At 36.1% G+C, this 16,284-nt stretch overlaps 1 protein-coding gene across 1 annotated transcript in view; it reads left to right on the plus strand.

Annotated features, from left to right (window-relative positions):
• Positions 1-9,469, plus strand: part of LOC125233520 — a 60,816-nt gene extending 51,347 nt beyond the window's left edge. Inside the window, exons 4-6 of the mRNA XM_048139565.1 lie at positions 213-352; positions 6,516-6,732; positions 9,265-9,469. Coding sequence (XP_047995522.1) covers positions 213-352; positions 6,516-6,732; positions 9,265-9,347 — 440 coding nt within the window. The 3' untranslated portion in view covers positions 9,348-9,469. The remainder of the gene's footprint in view (positions 1-212; positions 353-6,515; positions 6,733-9,264) is intronic.
• The last annotated feature ends 6,815 nt before the right edge of the window (positions 9,470-16,284 follow it).

Raw genomic sequence — 16,284 nt, forward strand, 5'->3', positions numbered from 1 at the left:
AGTATCGCTGGGAGGACAGTATAGCGGCGGATCTATCTCAGTTTCAAGTCATTGACTAGCAAGAGTAGTAGTAGGATCTGAACAGGTGGCTAATTAGCGATCTCTCATTTCGGAGGCCAACATTCACTTTGGATCACTGAGCAAAAATAGTTAGTTAAGTAGTTAGTTATTGTTCATATTAATATTATAATTTTATTATCCTTTGTCAACAGTTACGCTGAAGCAGGACCCGGTGATCACCGGAGTGCCGAGCAGCGTACAATTGGGGGAAGATGTGATGCTCAACTGTTCAACTGGCCCCGCCATGCCGCCAGCCAACATACAGTGGTTCATTGACGGGAAACCAGAAATTGTAAGTATAATTCCGAACGGTCGCCGAGCTGTCAAGTTGACTCTGTGACCAGCTGATTTCAAATATTGAAATTTAATTATATTTTTAGCTTTAAAGAGGACTTCTACTCATTGTTAGTTAATTTAAGTAGTAAAGTATTATCAGTGATACAGTTTTGGTGAAATTGACAACGTTACACCGAGTATTTATTGGACTTTGAGGCAGGACTACCCAACTGTCAACGAGTGATCGCAGCCGTTGGAATCTGCGTTTGAAACGGGGAGAGTATTCCGTTTTATTTATCATTTATTTCTACACTCAAACAAAGCTCATTGCTGCGGCCGTGAGCAACGTCAAACAAACAACATTGGCACCGTGCAGTTTCCCTTTGCTTGACGAACTAGTGGAAGCACAAGACGAGACAAGACACATTCGCCACAGACACTGCCGACTACTGACACACTGCACACTATTCATTCCTACAGCTCTCATCTCTGTCGTCATCTTGGCAAATCTTTCAATCTCTGTTGAGATAAGTACTCATCCTTTTTTATTACATCTTTCAGAAAGCCAGACGAGTGACAATGGACACCGAAATTGCTACCGAAACTCGCAAGGCAACGGCACGACAACTAGAGATGCAGCTAAAAACAACAGCACAGGACCTACACGAGTCGAGGGCCTTGTCGAAGCAGTTGTTGGAGGAAAGGGAGGAAAGCGAAGTGGAGCTCCAGAAAGTAATCAACAAAAACTCAGAATTGAAAAGGGAGCTGGCGGACAATGATGTGCAGCTGACTGATGCCCGCGGAGAAGTGGACCGTTTGCAAGGCACAATAGACACCTTCAACCAGTGCGCTTCGACACATGAAGTGGCCTTGGCCCGCATCACACAGTTAGAAGAAGAACTGGGTGCGGCTAATGAGGAACTTAATTTGTTTAGGAAAGAGCGGGAGCACTATGATGCTTCGCAGTTACAGAATGTGTACCAAGAGTTGGTAAGCGGTGAAACACAATTGAGTAGGGACTCCAAACACATAGTATTCTTTAATAGTAGTAATAAGTTAAAAAAGTACATTAAGATTAATAGGTATATTAGGAGAACCCAAAAGCTGATCAAAGGCCAGGCATGTATTAAAAAATATAGTAAATTAAAACATACATTAACAGTTATGAAAAATAGGGTTCAAGACTGTCATTCAGAGCTGGAAGTCAAGGAATCAAATTTTCTGAAATTAAATGCCGACATTAACAGGCTGAAAGATGAGCTTTTGGCAGTATCCACCATGTATGAGACTACTAAAAAACAAGTTGAGGAGCACATACAGGCTTTTAATAAATTGCTGCTAGAAAATAGAAATTTGGAGGAGCGGTGTAAGGCATTATTAAATGGAAAACATTGTAATTGTGGCCAAATGCCACCAGCAAAGATTATTCAAGCCGATGTGGCCCACGACACAACTAGGCATGCGGCAGTAGTTAAACAGCCCCTAGAGCAGTCAGTAAGACTGTTGTTTTTTCAGATCAGATTGGGTTAGGAATGGGCCCATTATTAAGCTACCAGTTAGAGCAACAAGTGACAAATTACTGTTATCAAAACATTACTTTGTCTCATTTATGTGACCTTATTTCAAAGGGATGTTATGATAGCAGTACTACATTAGTAATTTTATTAGGAAATAGTCTTAATGTAGATAAGCTTAGCATAGATAAATTGATGTCCACACTAAATGTTATTGAAAAATCTGGTGTGGGGAAAATTATATTATGTGCACTACCTTATGCAGAAAATGTATCATATGACTATAATTGTAAGATAGCTTACTATAATTCTTTAATGTACCATGCCATAGCTGTTAATAAAAAGTACCATTTCTTTGACTTAAATAAATTCATTGAGCGCTTCATGCTAGCTCCACGGAAGGTATTTTTGCCAAAGAAATTATTTGTATATTTAGTGGAGTTATTGGCCTTCAATATTGAGCCAAATAGATGTAATAGTGTTATATATAAGTCTCAGTCAGCTGACAAAGCCAAGGACCCCATGCCTCATTTAAACTAGATTGTAAGACAGCGGAAAAACACCTGAATATGAACGTTGTTCACCAGAATATTCAGGGTTTTTCCAGCAAAGAATTAGAAGTAGGATTATTTTTAGATAGTAATAATGTTGAAGTTATGTGTATTACTGAACATTGGTTGAAACAAGAACAGTTGATATTTGATTATGTTAATTTTAAATTAGCTAGTTTTTTTGCCAGAAAATCTGCTGCTCATGGTGGCTCCCTTATTATTGTTAAAAATTGTATGAAGTGTAAAGAGCGCAAAGATGTTGTAAAATATTCCATAGAAAGAACTATAGAAATTTCATGTGTTGAATTAGACAGATATATTATTGTATGTGTTTATAGACCACCATCAGCTGACTTCAGCATATTTGAATCTACAATGGAAAATGTTCTGAATTTAGTATGCAAGGGCCAAAAACATGTTATTGTATGTGGAGATTTTAATGTTAACTTGCTCGAGTCATCTAGTAATACTGTTAAAATGTTCTGTTTGTTTAAATCATTTAATTTATTTAATTTATTTCTTGAACCTACCCGGGTAGGTGTGACTAGTGCAACATGCCTAGATAATATTTTTTGTAACTGTGAATGTATAGATAAGAAATTATTTAACTGTTTTCATTCCGATCACAGCGGCCAAAGGGCAGCTTTCTTAAACGTTATTCATGATACTCCACAAACAATAACATATAGACCCATTACTGGATCTCGCTTGGAATCATTCAAAAATGAAATTCTACATAGTTTGTCTATAATACCATTTTCGCATTATGACTGTAATCATTTGTATCAAGATGTTTTCAATGTAATTCTTAATCAATTTAATAACAATTTCAAAGTGAAATCTATTAGTGGGTCAAAAGTTAAAACAAAGTTTAGTGAATGGGCTACTGTAGGTATTCACAAAAGTAGAAAAAGACTTTATGAACTTTATGGTGAGAGAGAGCTGAACAAGAATTCAGAATTCCTGGACTATGTAAGAAACTACTCAAGAATCTTCAAGAAAGTGTGTTTAACTGCCAAGAAAAACTTTATTAGTTCTAAATTGAAAGTGTCGGACAACAAAGTGAAAACAACTTGGAGTATTATAAATAAAGAAGCTGGTAAATGTAAATCACGCGATTGTCAAGTCAACATTGTATCAGATAATCAACAAATAGTGTCGAACAGCGATGTTGCCTCGGCATTCGAAGATTATTTCTCAAATATAGCCGTTAACACCACAAAATGTTTACATTCTTCTGCGGCTCAAGCCCATTCATTACTTTGTGCTAATGTTAAGAAATGTAATAATTCATTTGAATTTAGTCAAGTAGACTCTGTAAATATTGTTAAAACATTCAAGTCACTCAATTTAAAGAAAACGGAAGACTTATGGGGAACATCAGTTAAAGTAATTAGTCATGTCATAGATATAATAGCACCTTACTTGGCCGTAATATATAATACTTCAATTTCACAAGGCACCTTTCCAGATCTTATGAAATGTAGCAAAGTCATACCGCTTTTTAAATCGGGTGATTCGAGTGATATAACCAATTTCCGTCCCATATCAATACTTCCTGTACTAAGTAAAGTCTTTGAGAAGCTAATGTTAAATGATCTACTGGGACACTTCAACAGACATAGATTACTTACAAGCAAACAGTTCGGTTTCACAAGGGGCCGTTCCACGACCGATGCTGCTTCGGTACTCATTAAACATATATATAATTTTTGGGAAAATTCTTGTGATGCAATTGGCATATTTTGTGATCTTTCAAAAGCCTTTGATTGTGTGGATCATGGAACGCTCATTTTGAAATTAGAACACTATGGTTTGTCTATAAATGCCCTAAACTTTATGTCTTCTTACCTTAGCAATAGAACACAAACAGTAGTTGTTAACAAAACTCGCTCTAGCGGGACTGTAGTCCAATTAGGAGTGCCACAAGGCTCAATTTTAGGTCCATTCCTGTTTTTGGTTTATATAAATGATTTGCCATGTATAGTGAAAAACTTTTGTGAAATAGTACTTTTTGCTGATGATACATCACTGCTTTTTAATGTTGACCGAAAATCTACGGATTACAATGTAATTAATAGCACGTTAGCTGATGTACTGCAGTGGTTTACTGTCAACAATTTACTTCTTAATTCTAAGAAAACCAAATGTATTCGATTTTCTCTGCCGAATGTTAAACCAATCGATACAAAAATACTTTTGAATGATGAATGCTTAGAGATGGTAGATACAACACTGTTTCTTGGTTTAACATTGGACAAAAATCTACAATGGAGTCCTCATATAAAGAAACTAGCAAGCAAATTAAGTTCAGCCGCATACGCCGTTAGGAGAATCAGGCAACTGACTAATGTTGAGACAGCTCGCCTAGTGTATCATAGTTATTTTCACAGTGTAATGTCATACGGTATTCTGGTTTGGGGCAAAGCAGCTGACATACAGACTATCTTTGTATTACAAAAGAGAGCCATTCGTTCTATTTACAACTTAGGAACACGTGAATCAGTAAGAGAACTCTTCAAAGAAATTAATATCTTAACTGTAGCTTCCCAATACATTTATGATAGTATAATTTATGTTGTTAAGAATTTAGACTGTTTCACTAAGAATTCTGATATCCATAATTATAACACTAGAAACAAAAATAAGCTTGCCATAAAGAAGTTTCGTGTCCGTAAAGTACAGAAGTCATTTGTTGGGCAATGCATTCATTTTTATAATAAGTTACCTGACACTGCTTTGAGATTACCCCTCCCAGCTCTTAAGAACTACTTAAAAAAATCATTGATGTTAAAGGCTTATTACAGAGTTGAGGACTATTTGACAGACAAACATGCATGGCCCGAACCAGAAACTACAAAAAACGAATAGCAATTAAAATAATTGTATTATGTATAGAGGACACAGTTCAGATAAGAAAGCACATCAAATATTTTATATTTTATGTTGTGTAGGTAAATTACATATTTAATGATATTGAGATTCATATTATCTTTTTCTTCTATGACAATTTGATATGTTTTCTCTGAAGAAGAACGACGTATTATTAAGCAATAATATAATTTATTGAAATTGATTTCCATAGAGTACCTAGTCTGTTCATATTCTTTGATGAATACTTTTGCATGTTAAATTGTATGTTGTTATTTAATGCATGTTAATTATAAGATGTAATGTTTTGAAAAGAAGTTGCCCGCCGAGTTTCTTGCCGGTCCCATAGTGGATACCCCCCTCCCAACTGAGGGGGGACTGAAATCTTCTCGAGGCTGAGGCGTAGGGTTAGAGCCGGCGTAGCTTTATTTGACGTTCATATGCGCATTGTAATATGCCTACTTGAAAAAATAAATATTTCATTATTTCATTTCATTTCATAAGATGTAAACTGAAAGAGAACTAGTGGCGCTAAAGCGGAACCCTGTGGCATCCGGAGTTTCGGGCAGTCTGCAACTAAATGATGAGAAAGGACGTCCTGTTGAACTGTTCCACTGGCCCGGTCATGCCGATGACCAAAATACAATGGTTCATTGACGGCAAACCAAGAATTATTGTAAGTATGTAAAAGAATATCCCTGTGGCACTAGTATCAAGATCTTGATGAGTAGCATGCAATTGATGGAGGATATCATTCTGGACGGCTCCACATGCTCATAAAGCGGATCACTGACCAGTAATTGTATGTAGGTATTACATGAACCGATGTACGCTGAAATACTAGCAGTGCTTGCACAGCCTTGAGGTAACCGGAGTCCCTAGGAATGTGCAACTGGAAGACGAAAGAGGACGTCATGTTGAACTGTAACTACTGGTAACGTCATGCACCCGGCCAACGTACAGTATTTAGTTTATTGATGGAAAATCAGAAATTTTGAAGCCTATGATAACCGGGGTCTGAAGCAGCTTACAATAGAGAGAAGAAGTCAGGTCTGATACAAGCTTTATTTTCCTTAAAAAATATATTCTGTTAACTTTTGTTGACCGGGCTTTGATCATATTCTTCTACCGAATCCATCCAGACTGCTATTAATGAGTACTGACTGATACCTAAACAATAAAAAATACCTACTCCCACCACTAAGCTGTTTCGATTGTTCTTAACAACTTTTTCATCCACTAGATCCAACCCTGGGAAGGCAACACAGAAGTGACGGTGGCCAACGAGGAAGGCCTGCGGATGAGCTGGCGCCCGCTCCGGCTGACGATCAGCACGCCCCGCGGCGTGGTGGCGGTGCGGTGCGAGGCTCGCCAGCCGGTGCGGCCGCCGTACGTGCGGTCGGCCAACGCCAGCCTGGCTGTGGCGCGGTCGCCGCATCTATCCATGTTCACAGCTTCAGGTAAAGCTTGTAACTAATGATACTGTAGTCATTTTCCCCTACTAGATCCAAGCCTGAGAAGGCAGTAGTGACGCTCGCCAATGAGGACCTGAGGATGAGCTCCAGCTTCGGGTAAGAGGCAAAGCTTGTACTAAAGATACTGCAGTCATTTCCCCTACTAGATCCAACCTTGGGAAGGCAACACAGAACAGAAGTGACGGTGGCCAACGAGGAAGATTGCGGATGCGGTGCGGTCAGCCAACGCCAGCTTGGCTGTGATTCGGTCGCCGCATCTATCCATGTTCACAGCTTCGGGTAAAGCTTTTAACTAATGATACTGTAGTAATTTCCCTTACTAGATCCAAACCTGGGAAGGCAGGTTGTTAGTGACACTCGCCAATGAACAGGACCTGGAGACCAATTTTTGAATCTCGAACGCATGAATTCGCCTAGGGTCAAAGTTAGCGTATTCATTAATAAAATTATGTAGGTATACAGGGTGTCCCACGACTATGGGACATGACATGAAGGGGAAATACCTAAAATATCGTAGATAGGATATATTACCAAAAGAAGACCTTATTTTATTTTGAAATGTTAGTAACACTGCATTCAAAGGTATTCTAAAAATTACTTACATCGTCTGGGCTGGGAATCGAGCTGACAAAATAAAAAAAAATAAACCGATTTTTATGACGCCAATCGAAAGAATGGACAAAAAGGAATAATTCGTCTTAAATAATGTACTATTTTAAAGGAAGGGAACAACGTGAAGTTAATCATTTTTATCAACCAAAAACGTACATGAAACTGACGTCCATACATTTTCAAATTTATGAACAACATTTTAAGTATGCAGTATTACTAAACGAAAAATAAAATAAAGTCTTCTTTCAGCAAAATATCCTATCAACTATATTTAAGGTACTTTCCCTTCATGTCCCATAGTCTTGGGACACTCTGTATATAGGCTAAATGCGGTACACAGTCGTAAATAGTAAGAAAAGTGCTGAGAATCACAGTAATTCCTACATATTAGTAGTAGTATAAATTATATACCAAAATTCTACGGCCACCGTATGTGCGATTAATTATTACTAGTTTGTGGTCGCATATACCATACATAATTATGTTTACAGTGTCGGGTGAGAGACCACTTTAAATTTTATTGAAGTGAATCGAGGCAATGCAACTTGTGCACGCCGAACGTGCGATGCTTTGGCTTTCGTCGCCAGAATAATATATACCTTATATCATACCTTATAAAACCATATCATACCGTATTGTACCTTAGAAAAATAATTATCCACATTTCTTTGCTAATTTTACAAATTGTTTCGCAACAACGGCATGTCTACATGAGCTCTTAAACCTTATATGTATAGATACAAATAAGAGAGTTCTTGCTCTCAGTAGTAGTATGACGACCTCGACCAAAACATTGTGTCTGTCAGTCTTCACCACAAAATAGCAGCCGTACAAAGCAATCTTGAACATTCCACTCCACCATTTCAACCTGACAAATATAGCCTGTCCGATTTCCTAACATTAACTTCCCCGACACAACAATGTAGCTGTTAAACAATAAATCTTCCCGCCACACTATAAACTACATCTATCATCATTCATCCGTCTGTCCGTCCGTCCGTCCGTCTGTCTGTCTGCCAATTATGGCCCCTTGCATCCATCACGGATGACGGAGTGCCTGATTAAATATCTTATTTACTTATGTGGATTTTTTAAGACTGCTGGAAACGGCTTTTCCGAATGAATTCGCTGGAATGATTCTCTTTGAAATATTGCCTTGGCAACAGTTCCTAACCTTTTCTGATATCTGACTGAAAATTTTATTTTGATATTATTGTAGAAGGAAGTCATAGGTGTCAAACAATATATACATCAGAAATAGTATCAGATTTATAGTTATAATTAGGCAAATAAGGGGTTGAAAGAAAACGAAACTGTGACATTGCAGTGACAGGTTGCCAGCCTCTCGCCTACGCCACAATTTAACCCATATCCCACAGTCGCCTTCTACGACACCCACGGGAAGAAAGGGGGTGGTGAAATTCTTAACCCGTCACCACGCAGGCGTAGGCATAGGCATAGTTATAATTAATCTAAACAAAATCTTGCCGCTAGTATTCTATTAGGCGCTCTTTAGAAAGCGGATAGCTTTAGGTAGGTATTTTTTGTAACCGTTTTATGTGTAGAACCAACCAATCTGAATCCTAGGCCACTGTAGAATCTGAACTGTTATTTAAATCCATGTTATCTGAATTAAGTCATCCAATTCAAAATTTTGAATATGAACATAAAAAAAAATAAAAAAAAATGCTAAGTTGAAAATACGAAGCACAAGAAATCAAACTATTTAAAGATTGTGTCGAACTAGACCGATTCGTTTACAGTAGTGTAATGATCTCCATTTACCATTCCTAGCTACTTTCGCCTGCAGACTTAATCTCTGCAAAAAGACAGAAAAACAAGAAACATTTTTTCTTAACCAGCGCCATCTACTGGACATTTTTAAAACTATTTTTTTTTCACCAGGTTCGAGCACAGCGCAGTGGGCGCTAGCTCTACTGGCTGGGACGCTTCATCTACTGTGTAAAAGTGCCTTGACTGAAGTATAATTAATAGACTAATGTTAACTGAGCCATTGCCGTCAGGGGTCGATCGCAGCATACACTATCATTAACATATTTACATACATTTTATTCCCAGAAGGGCCAGACAAAACACTAATATTATATTAGTGGTTTGAAACTGCACAATTTTCAGTTCCAATTTTCGTGAGATTAAAAAAAATTCATATTCATATTCATATTCATATATTTATTCATAATAGTTCATATTATATGTCACATACATTTTAAATACAATTATTTGCAGAATTGATATTCGTAACATTAAAATATTTTACATACTTATTCTAAGCTTAGGTACTTATTTGGTACTCTATAAACTCCTTAAAGCTGTAAAAAAATTGTATTGTGATATTACATTGAAATGTTGCCAGCCCTCCGCCCACTTCAAAACTGTATTCAATATCTCACAGTTCACTTCCACTGACACCTACGTTTTTTACTAAAAAGGTTTTGCTAAAATCACTTGTGTAAAATATAAACAAGATCCAAACCCATTAGCATCGTAAACGAACAGAATGGCAGAATTCATCGATAAGTCCAGTTCTATAATTAAATTATAAATTATCAGGATTGAAAAGGTTGCCGGCCACTGCCGACTTGCTTGCTCTCCGTCCGCTGCTGATTATAATTACGTTGCGACAACCCTGTTTCGACGGGATCAGGGATGGCAAACAATGGGTGCGGGACAATAGAGATTAAAAGATTTTGCCTAATTAAGCGCGTTACGTTTCATGGAATTTGGATTTACTTTAAAGGATATTAAATTATCAACTTAAGTCAGATAAATATAAATGCAGGCACATTTATAAAAGGTACAGTTTAAAAAATGTTTTCATCTGTGTAATATAAAACGATTCGTATCCATAAAAAATAGCAACTGGTAATTCTAATCGTTTTTTAATACAATAAATTAAGTGAATAACGTTACGGCAATATGAATAAAAATGCTAAAAAAATCAGGTTGAGTAAATTGGTTGTATAAAGTAGCTGCGATTGACCCCCAGTGAATGAAAAAATAAACCAGTGCTGTGTTGTGTATTTTTTACAATGTTTCCATTAGAAATATTTTAATGAAATTTGATGCTGAATTTTTAAGTAAACCTTGCAAAAGTATATTTTATTTCGTAGTTTTAAATTACTTTTTATTTAAACTGATTTCTTTATTTAAACTTGTAAATAAAATGTTACGAGCTATGCAAAACACATTTGATATAAACCTCAACCTGCATAACGATATTCGTCTATATTTAAAAACATTGTAAAAAACGCAAATGCAGTTCTGTTGTCGTCGATTATAATTTTGAATAAGGAAATATATGATAAAATCAATTTACTATTTAAATATAGGAAGCACTGAATTTGAATGTTCTAGGTCACTTAAATTTGTAATTATTTACATATGTTGGGGAGCTAACTAAAATACCGTGTCTAAATTAAATGAGTGTATTGTAAAGTCTAAAACATACGTGTAAATTGTTATTAAGTATATATTACTTAGATAATGTTCGAACTATGTTATTGTGTATTTGTTTTGTTGTATTTATAGATAGTTTTTTAATTAGTTTACGTAAAATTATGAATATTTGCCAGTGAAATTTCAGCTTCGAAAAGTTAACGAATTTTATTTTTAATTGTGGTATTAAATCTAATAAGAATGTTTTGCCTGAAGATAAACGAAAACAAATCAATACTAATCTCTTTGTTGTTTTTGACATCTGTTATGTTTAAGTCGCCTGTCTTTGAAATCCTTTGATCAGTTTTAGAATACGACCCGGTTCAGCTAAGCTAACCCTTGTATGTACTCAAAATGCTTACGAAACGTTTTTTGTTTAACAGTTTTTTGTCAGAGTAAAATATGTAAACGGAGGAATGTCTAATACGAATGTGCAGTAATGTTACAAAAAATGTTTTTTACCTCTGCCTTACTGATATCTCCGAAAAATTGTGCCGAAGTTAAGTGCCAAGTTTTGTATGTGTAATCAAAATTAAATGATTTTATTTGTATGGATTAGCGTGAACATTTATGTTTATTAAGTCGTGCCAAAAACAATATTCGTAGCAATACGCAGAGTTTTTTTTTATTTCCTTTGATAGGTTGATAGGTCGTTATGCTCATTCGCAGAAGCTTATTGTTAGGCATATCGCTTTTTGGTAAAATTATGAAAATATTTTGTCAGGGTTTCATACATAATAAATAGTACCTATTATAAAATAGTAAAGGTATACTTTATTTCGTACTTGAATAGACATTTTTTTAATAACTTTAAGACACTTTTGTTTCACTTTAATTACCCGTAAATTCGCCCCTTAAAATTAACGGAAGTAAAAAAACAACCCGTTGTATAAATAATAACTTGAATTAAATTTCTATTATTAGTTTTTGGTCATGTACATATGTTTGTAAACAAAAATGTAGTCTTTTTATTTATATATATTGATAAGTATATTACTGCTTAGTAAATACAGTCTACAGTTTTGAAGTGTAAAGTTTTTTTTTATATTTTTAAACATACTGACCTTATTATTAAAAAAAAAAAATATTTAAAAAAACAATAACTTTTGTACAGTTTTTGTACAAACAATAGAAGAATTTATGATAGTGAATTAAATTATTATTTAGATATCTTTGAGAGGATTGAAAAAAGGAATTATGTCGTTTAAAGTAAATGCTCAAATTGTAATTTCAATTGTAGACTGTGTTTAATAATCGTCCTTCAGAATCTAAATCTATACTCGATAATGTACGTGTAAATACTTATTAAATATATGTAATTATATAGTCTGAAATATTGTACATTGAAACTTTCCAAGTCCTATATTTTATTTTGGAGAAGTGGGAGATATAGATTCGTTTTTTTTTTAATATAAGTCTTGGTTGACATGGCAACATTGGCAACATCCTGAGTGTATTTTCATATTGGTATTCGATTTTCATTTATTTAAAAATGTTTTAACTTTGTTTTATCACAGTGGGTAGAGTAACCCACGCTTAATTAAAAAATACTTCTTAAATAGGTAAATAAGAAAAACATTCCTGAAATTTTCTGTGGCTAACTGGTACACAAAAGAGCGTACCTATTTATACCAATAAGTATACATATTATATTATTAACAATTTATATTATGAGTACTTTTTAACTGATTATGTGTTAAACATTGATTTAAATTTCAACGCGAACGCCTTTACAAAGCCGTCAGTCTGACATTGACAGGCGGGCGGAAACGCTAACCGCTAATAGGCACGTTGCAAATACCCACACAACAATAATCATGCTTCAGCAAATAGTTCTAATCATATTTAGTGAATGATGCGTTTATGAAACCTAAGCCTTGAGACGACAGACTACAGGTTCTATTCAAACTTTCAAAAATGCCAAAAATTTACTGTGGATACGATATGACTCCGATATGTATTTATTTACTGTGGATACGATATGACTCCGATATGTACTTATTTACTGTGGATACGATATAACTCCGGTACTTGCAAATACCTCAATTGTCATCGTCAAAAATTACGTCTTATTTATACATTTAAATGTACCTTAAGATTTTGTGCATTTGACTATAAATATTTTATTTGTATTTTACTGAAATATTTAAAAGAATAATCGTATTTTTAACCCCAGACGTAGCTCCCAAACGGAGGAACCGATTTAGATTTAGTTTTTTTGTTTGAAAGCTGAATTAGTCGGGAGTGTTCTTAACCATGTTTCATGAAAATCGGCCCACAATGTCGGGGTTTTTTTTTTCAAAATTTTAAATTTGTGGTAAGGTTAATAAAAGTTCCCCTTCCCATTAATAAAAGTCGTTCACTTTTTGTTAAAAAATATAAATGGAATATCTTTATCTCTCACGTCTCCCTAGGGGCTCAATTTTCCAACTGTATTAACTTTAATAGACTAATATTATTTTAGTCTACACAAAGTCAAATGAAAACGTACTAATAATATTAGTCTATTAGGTATCTCACGAATATTGCGCCCCAGATGTACCCCCGTTAGACTGTTTTCTTTCCATCACCTTTCGAGTCAATTTTGAGCACTATCAAATGTTCTGTGATACATGTGTTTATTGGTTCGTGTATGATGCTGTATTATTTGTCATTGGGTCTCTTGATGGCGATAATAAACATAATTAAATGAAGTTTGTTGTTTTATTTGAATAAGTATAATACTTACATCTTATTTCATGACATAAGAAAACAGTAATTAAAAAAACAGATTTGCTTGTTTTGTGTCAAAGGAAACAGAATTAAATTAGGTATTAAAAAACGTATAATTTTATTTTGCCACTTAACACGTTCACGGACGGATAGTGACGTCATTTGTCATAGACCAAAGGAAACAAATGACTACGTGGCCACGATTTGTCAAGAAGAAGAGGCGTATACGTTAAATTAATTACACATTTAAATGAAAATTACCGACAGGAGACTTGTGTGATTTTGAAATAAGTATATCAATTTTTTCGAAGTGTTTAGTCCCTTTCTTTATTGTTATAATATATATTTTTATACGGGAACAATCGGTGAACTTATAGTTTCCTTACCTTATCGTTAGTTGTACGTTCGAGTATATCGATATGAGTGCAGGTTTTTCCCCACCCTACCCCTGTTTATCGACATCGATACTGTTCTCCTCCCATCTTTACGGTCTTATTTGCTCCAGAAACTGACGGGCAGCCTCGGTGTCCTGTTACGTTCGCTAATTACAAACCAGGCGGGCAAGCACGGTAACGGAATAATGGCCTATCGCGTCGCTTTGTTCTTTTTCACGTGTTCTGTAAGAAAATAAGGACGCACACGCGATAGGCTATATCACATTAGCGTGGTAGGCCAGCCTATTTTAAAAATAAAGGAAAAATGGAATCTGGAGATGGTCAGAGCGGCTGCACCGGGAATGCAGATGGTTGGAGGCCTGCAAGAGGTGTGAATTTGTCCTTTAATTTAAAAACAGTCGCATTTCGGGAAGGCTATTTAAATTATTGCATTTTTTTTAGTTTGAATAGGTAGACGCTTGACTACGATCACGCCTGACGGTAAGTGATGATGCGGTCTACGGTGGAGCACGCTTACCTATGAGATTGATAATCTGGATTGTACTCATGCGGAAACACAGATTCAGGCAGGGCATTCCACTCCTTGGCGGTTCTCAAAAGAAATATTCTTAATCTTACGCTTAATGCGTATTATCTGAATATTAACTGTGAAGCGATGCCACATTGCCAATTGTCTGGTGGTCCTATGGTGAAATCAAGCGCGGAAATCAGCTTCGTGCCCAGGGGGGGGGGGGGGGTCACGTGGTAAACCAACCTAGGCTCCAGCCCCCCCTGATCCGCGCATGGGTGAAATGGGGACGGAGGAACAAGGTTGTAGGTAAGGGTGGTTCATCGGCGCACTCTTCGAAATGTATCCTGTAAAAGACCGATAACCTGGCAACCTTCTGACGAATTGCATATTTCGAATAGGGCACAAAACTTTGGAAGACTGCGCACACATATATTTGGAATCATCAAATCGGAAAACTATACACCTTGTTTGTAAAGTGACCGTAATAATCCCAATTACGTCACAAAATTGATGAAATTTCACAACTAAGATTTCCACGTACATCCGAAATGCAATAAAGTTACTGTTGCGACTAGCTACTCTAACCTGGACATTACGTGGTGGGGTGAGGGTTGGTTTAGGAACGCCGAGCGAGCGAGGGCCGGACACGTCGGATGCTTCCGTCTGAAATGGTCGCTCTCCCATGAGGCCACAGCTAATATTCTACAGTATTATATCGCGGTACAGACAGAGATTGTCAAGGAAGTTGCACCTTGAAAACAATATTAACAATACAAGTTACACAATCAATGAATTTAATTACCTACCATTTCGTTGAAATGTTGTTAGATAACTTAGATACAGGGTGAAATAAAAAGGACTGTTCAAACTTTGCAGACTGACTTTTGAGGTCATAATGAACAACTTTTATTATGGGAGTAATGCTGAAATCGCCAAAGAATTTTTTGGCTATTTCATACATTTCGATGCCGCTTATTTCTATAGTTCTGAGCTATGAAAAAAAAACTTAATTTCATGTAAGTGCTACATAAATGTAATTGCCATCGATCTTCACCTATCCCTCCAAAATATCTTTAGGTGGATAGAGTTGCGGTAAGGAGGTAACGGACCTCACGCTCAAGATCGAGCAAAGTGGAGGGCCCTGGTGTTGGAGGCCAAAACTCGAAGGCCAAAACTTTAGGCTTTTCACGCCAGCCAAGTAAGTTGTTGGCGCACCGTCATGACGTGAAAAGGATTGTACCTAACATATTGTATAAGCGAAATGCCTCCTACCTACCTACATTAATTGCTGCGCCCCTCAGGGCTTCATGTGTCATTTGTGTACCTACCTATACTTTTAAGTACTTGTAAAACCTGTAATGTACAAGTGAATTGCAATAAATAAATACAATACAATACAATACAATACAATACGTTTTTCGATGTGGCTGATTAGACTATGAGTGTGTAGATCGTGAATGAAATAGGTTCTGTACATTGGAAAATAAATTAATCATAAATACCCAGTGCCGCGGCTTCACAGGCAGGGCAGGATCACTACTGACTAGGCCAGACCGGTCGGTTATATAAGTTAAAGTACTGTCACAATTATGAAACTGTACACATTTCCACGGTAGAAGGAAGTCGGTCCCCTGGGCGCGGCTCCATCAGCGCCTTCAGACTGTTCTCAAATTAGAGTTAAATCGGAGTTAGTTAAATTTTGAGGAAATATGATATTTTGGCGAGCACAAGCAAGTGCAGCTTGGCAAAAAAGAGTAGAAATAGAACTAATTATTTTTATCATTGCAGCCTTTTTTTTAAATTAAGTGGCTTCAGTCCGTTACTTGGACTATTTCGCCAGTGTCAAGGTGA

Source organism: Leguminivora glycinivorella, chromosome 14, assembly GCF_023078275.1.
Source record: "Leguminivora glycinivorella isolate SPB_JAAS2020 chromosome 14, LegGlyc_1.1, whole genome shotgun sequence".
Lineage (NCBI taxonomy): Eukaryota > Metazoa > Arthropoda > Insecta > Lepidoptera > Tortricidae > Leguminivora > Leguminivora glycinivorella.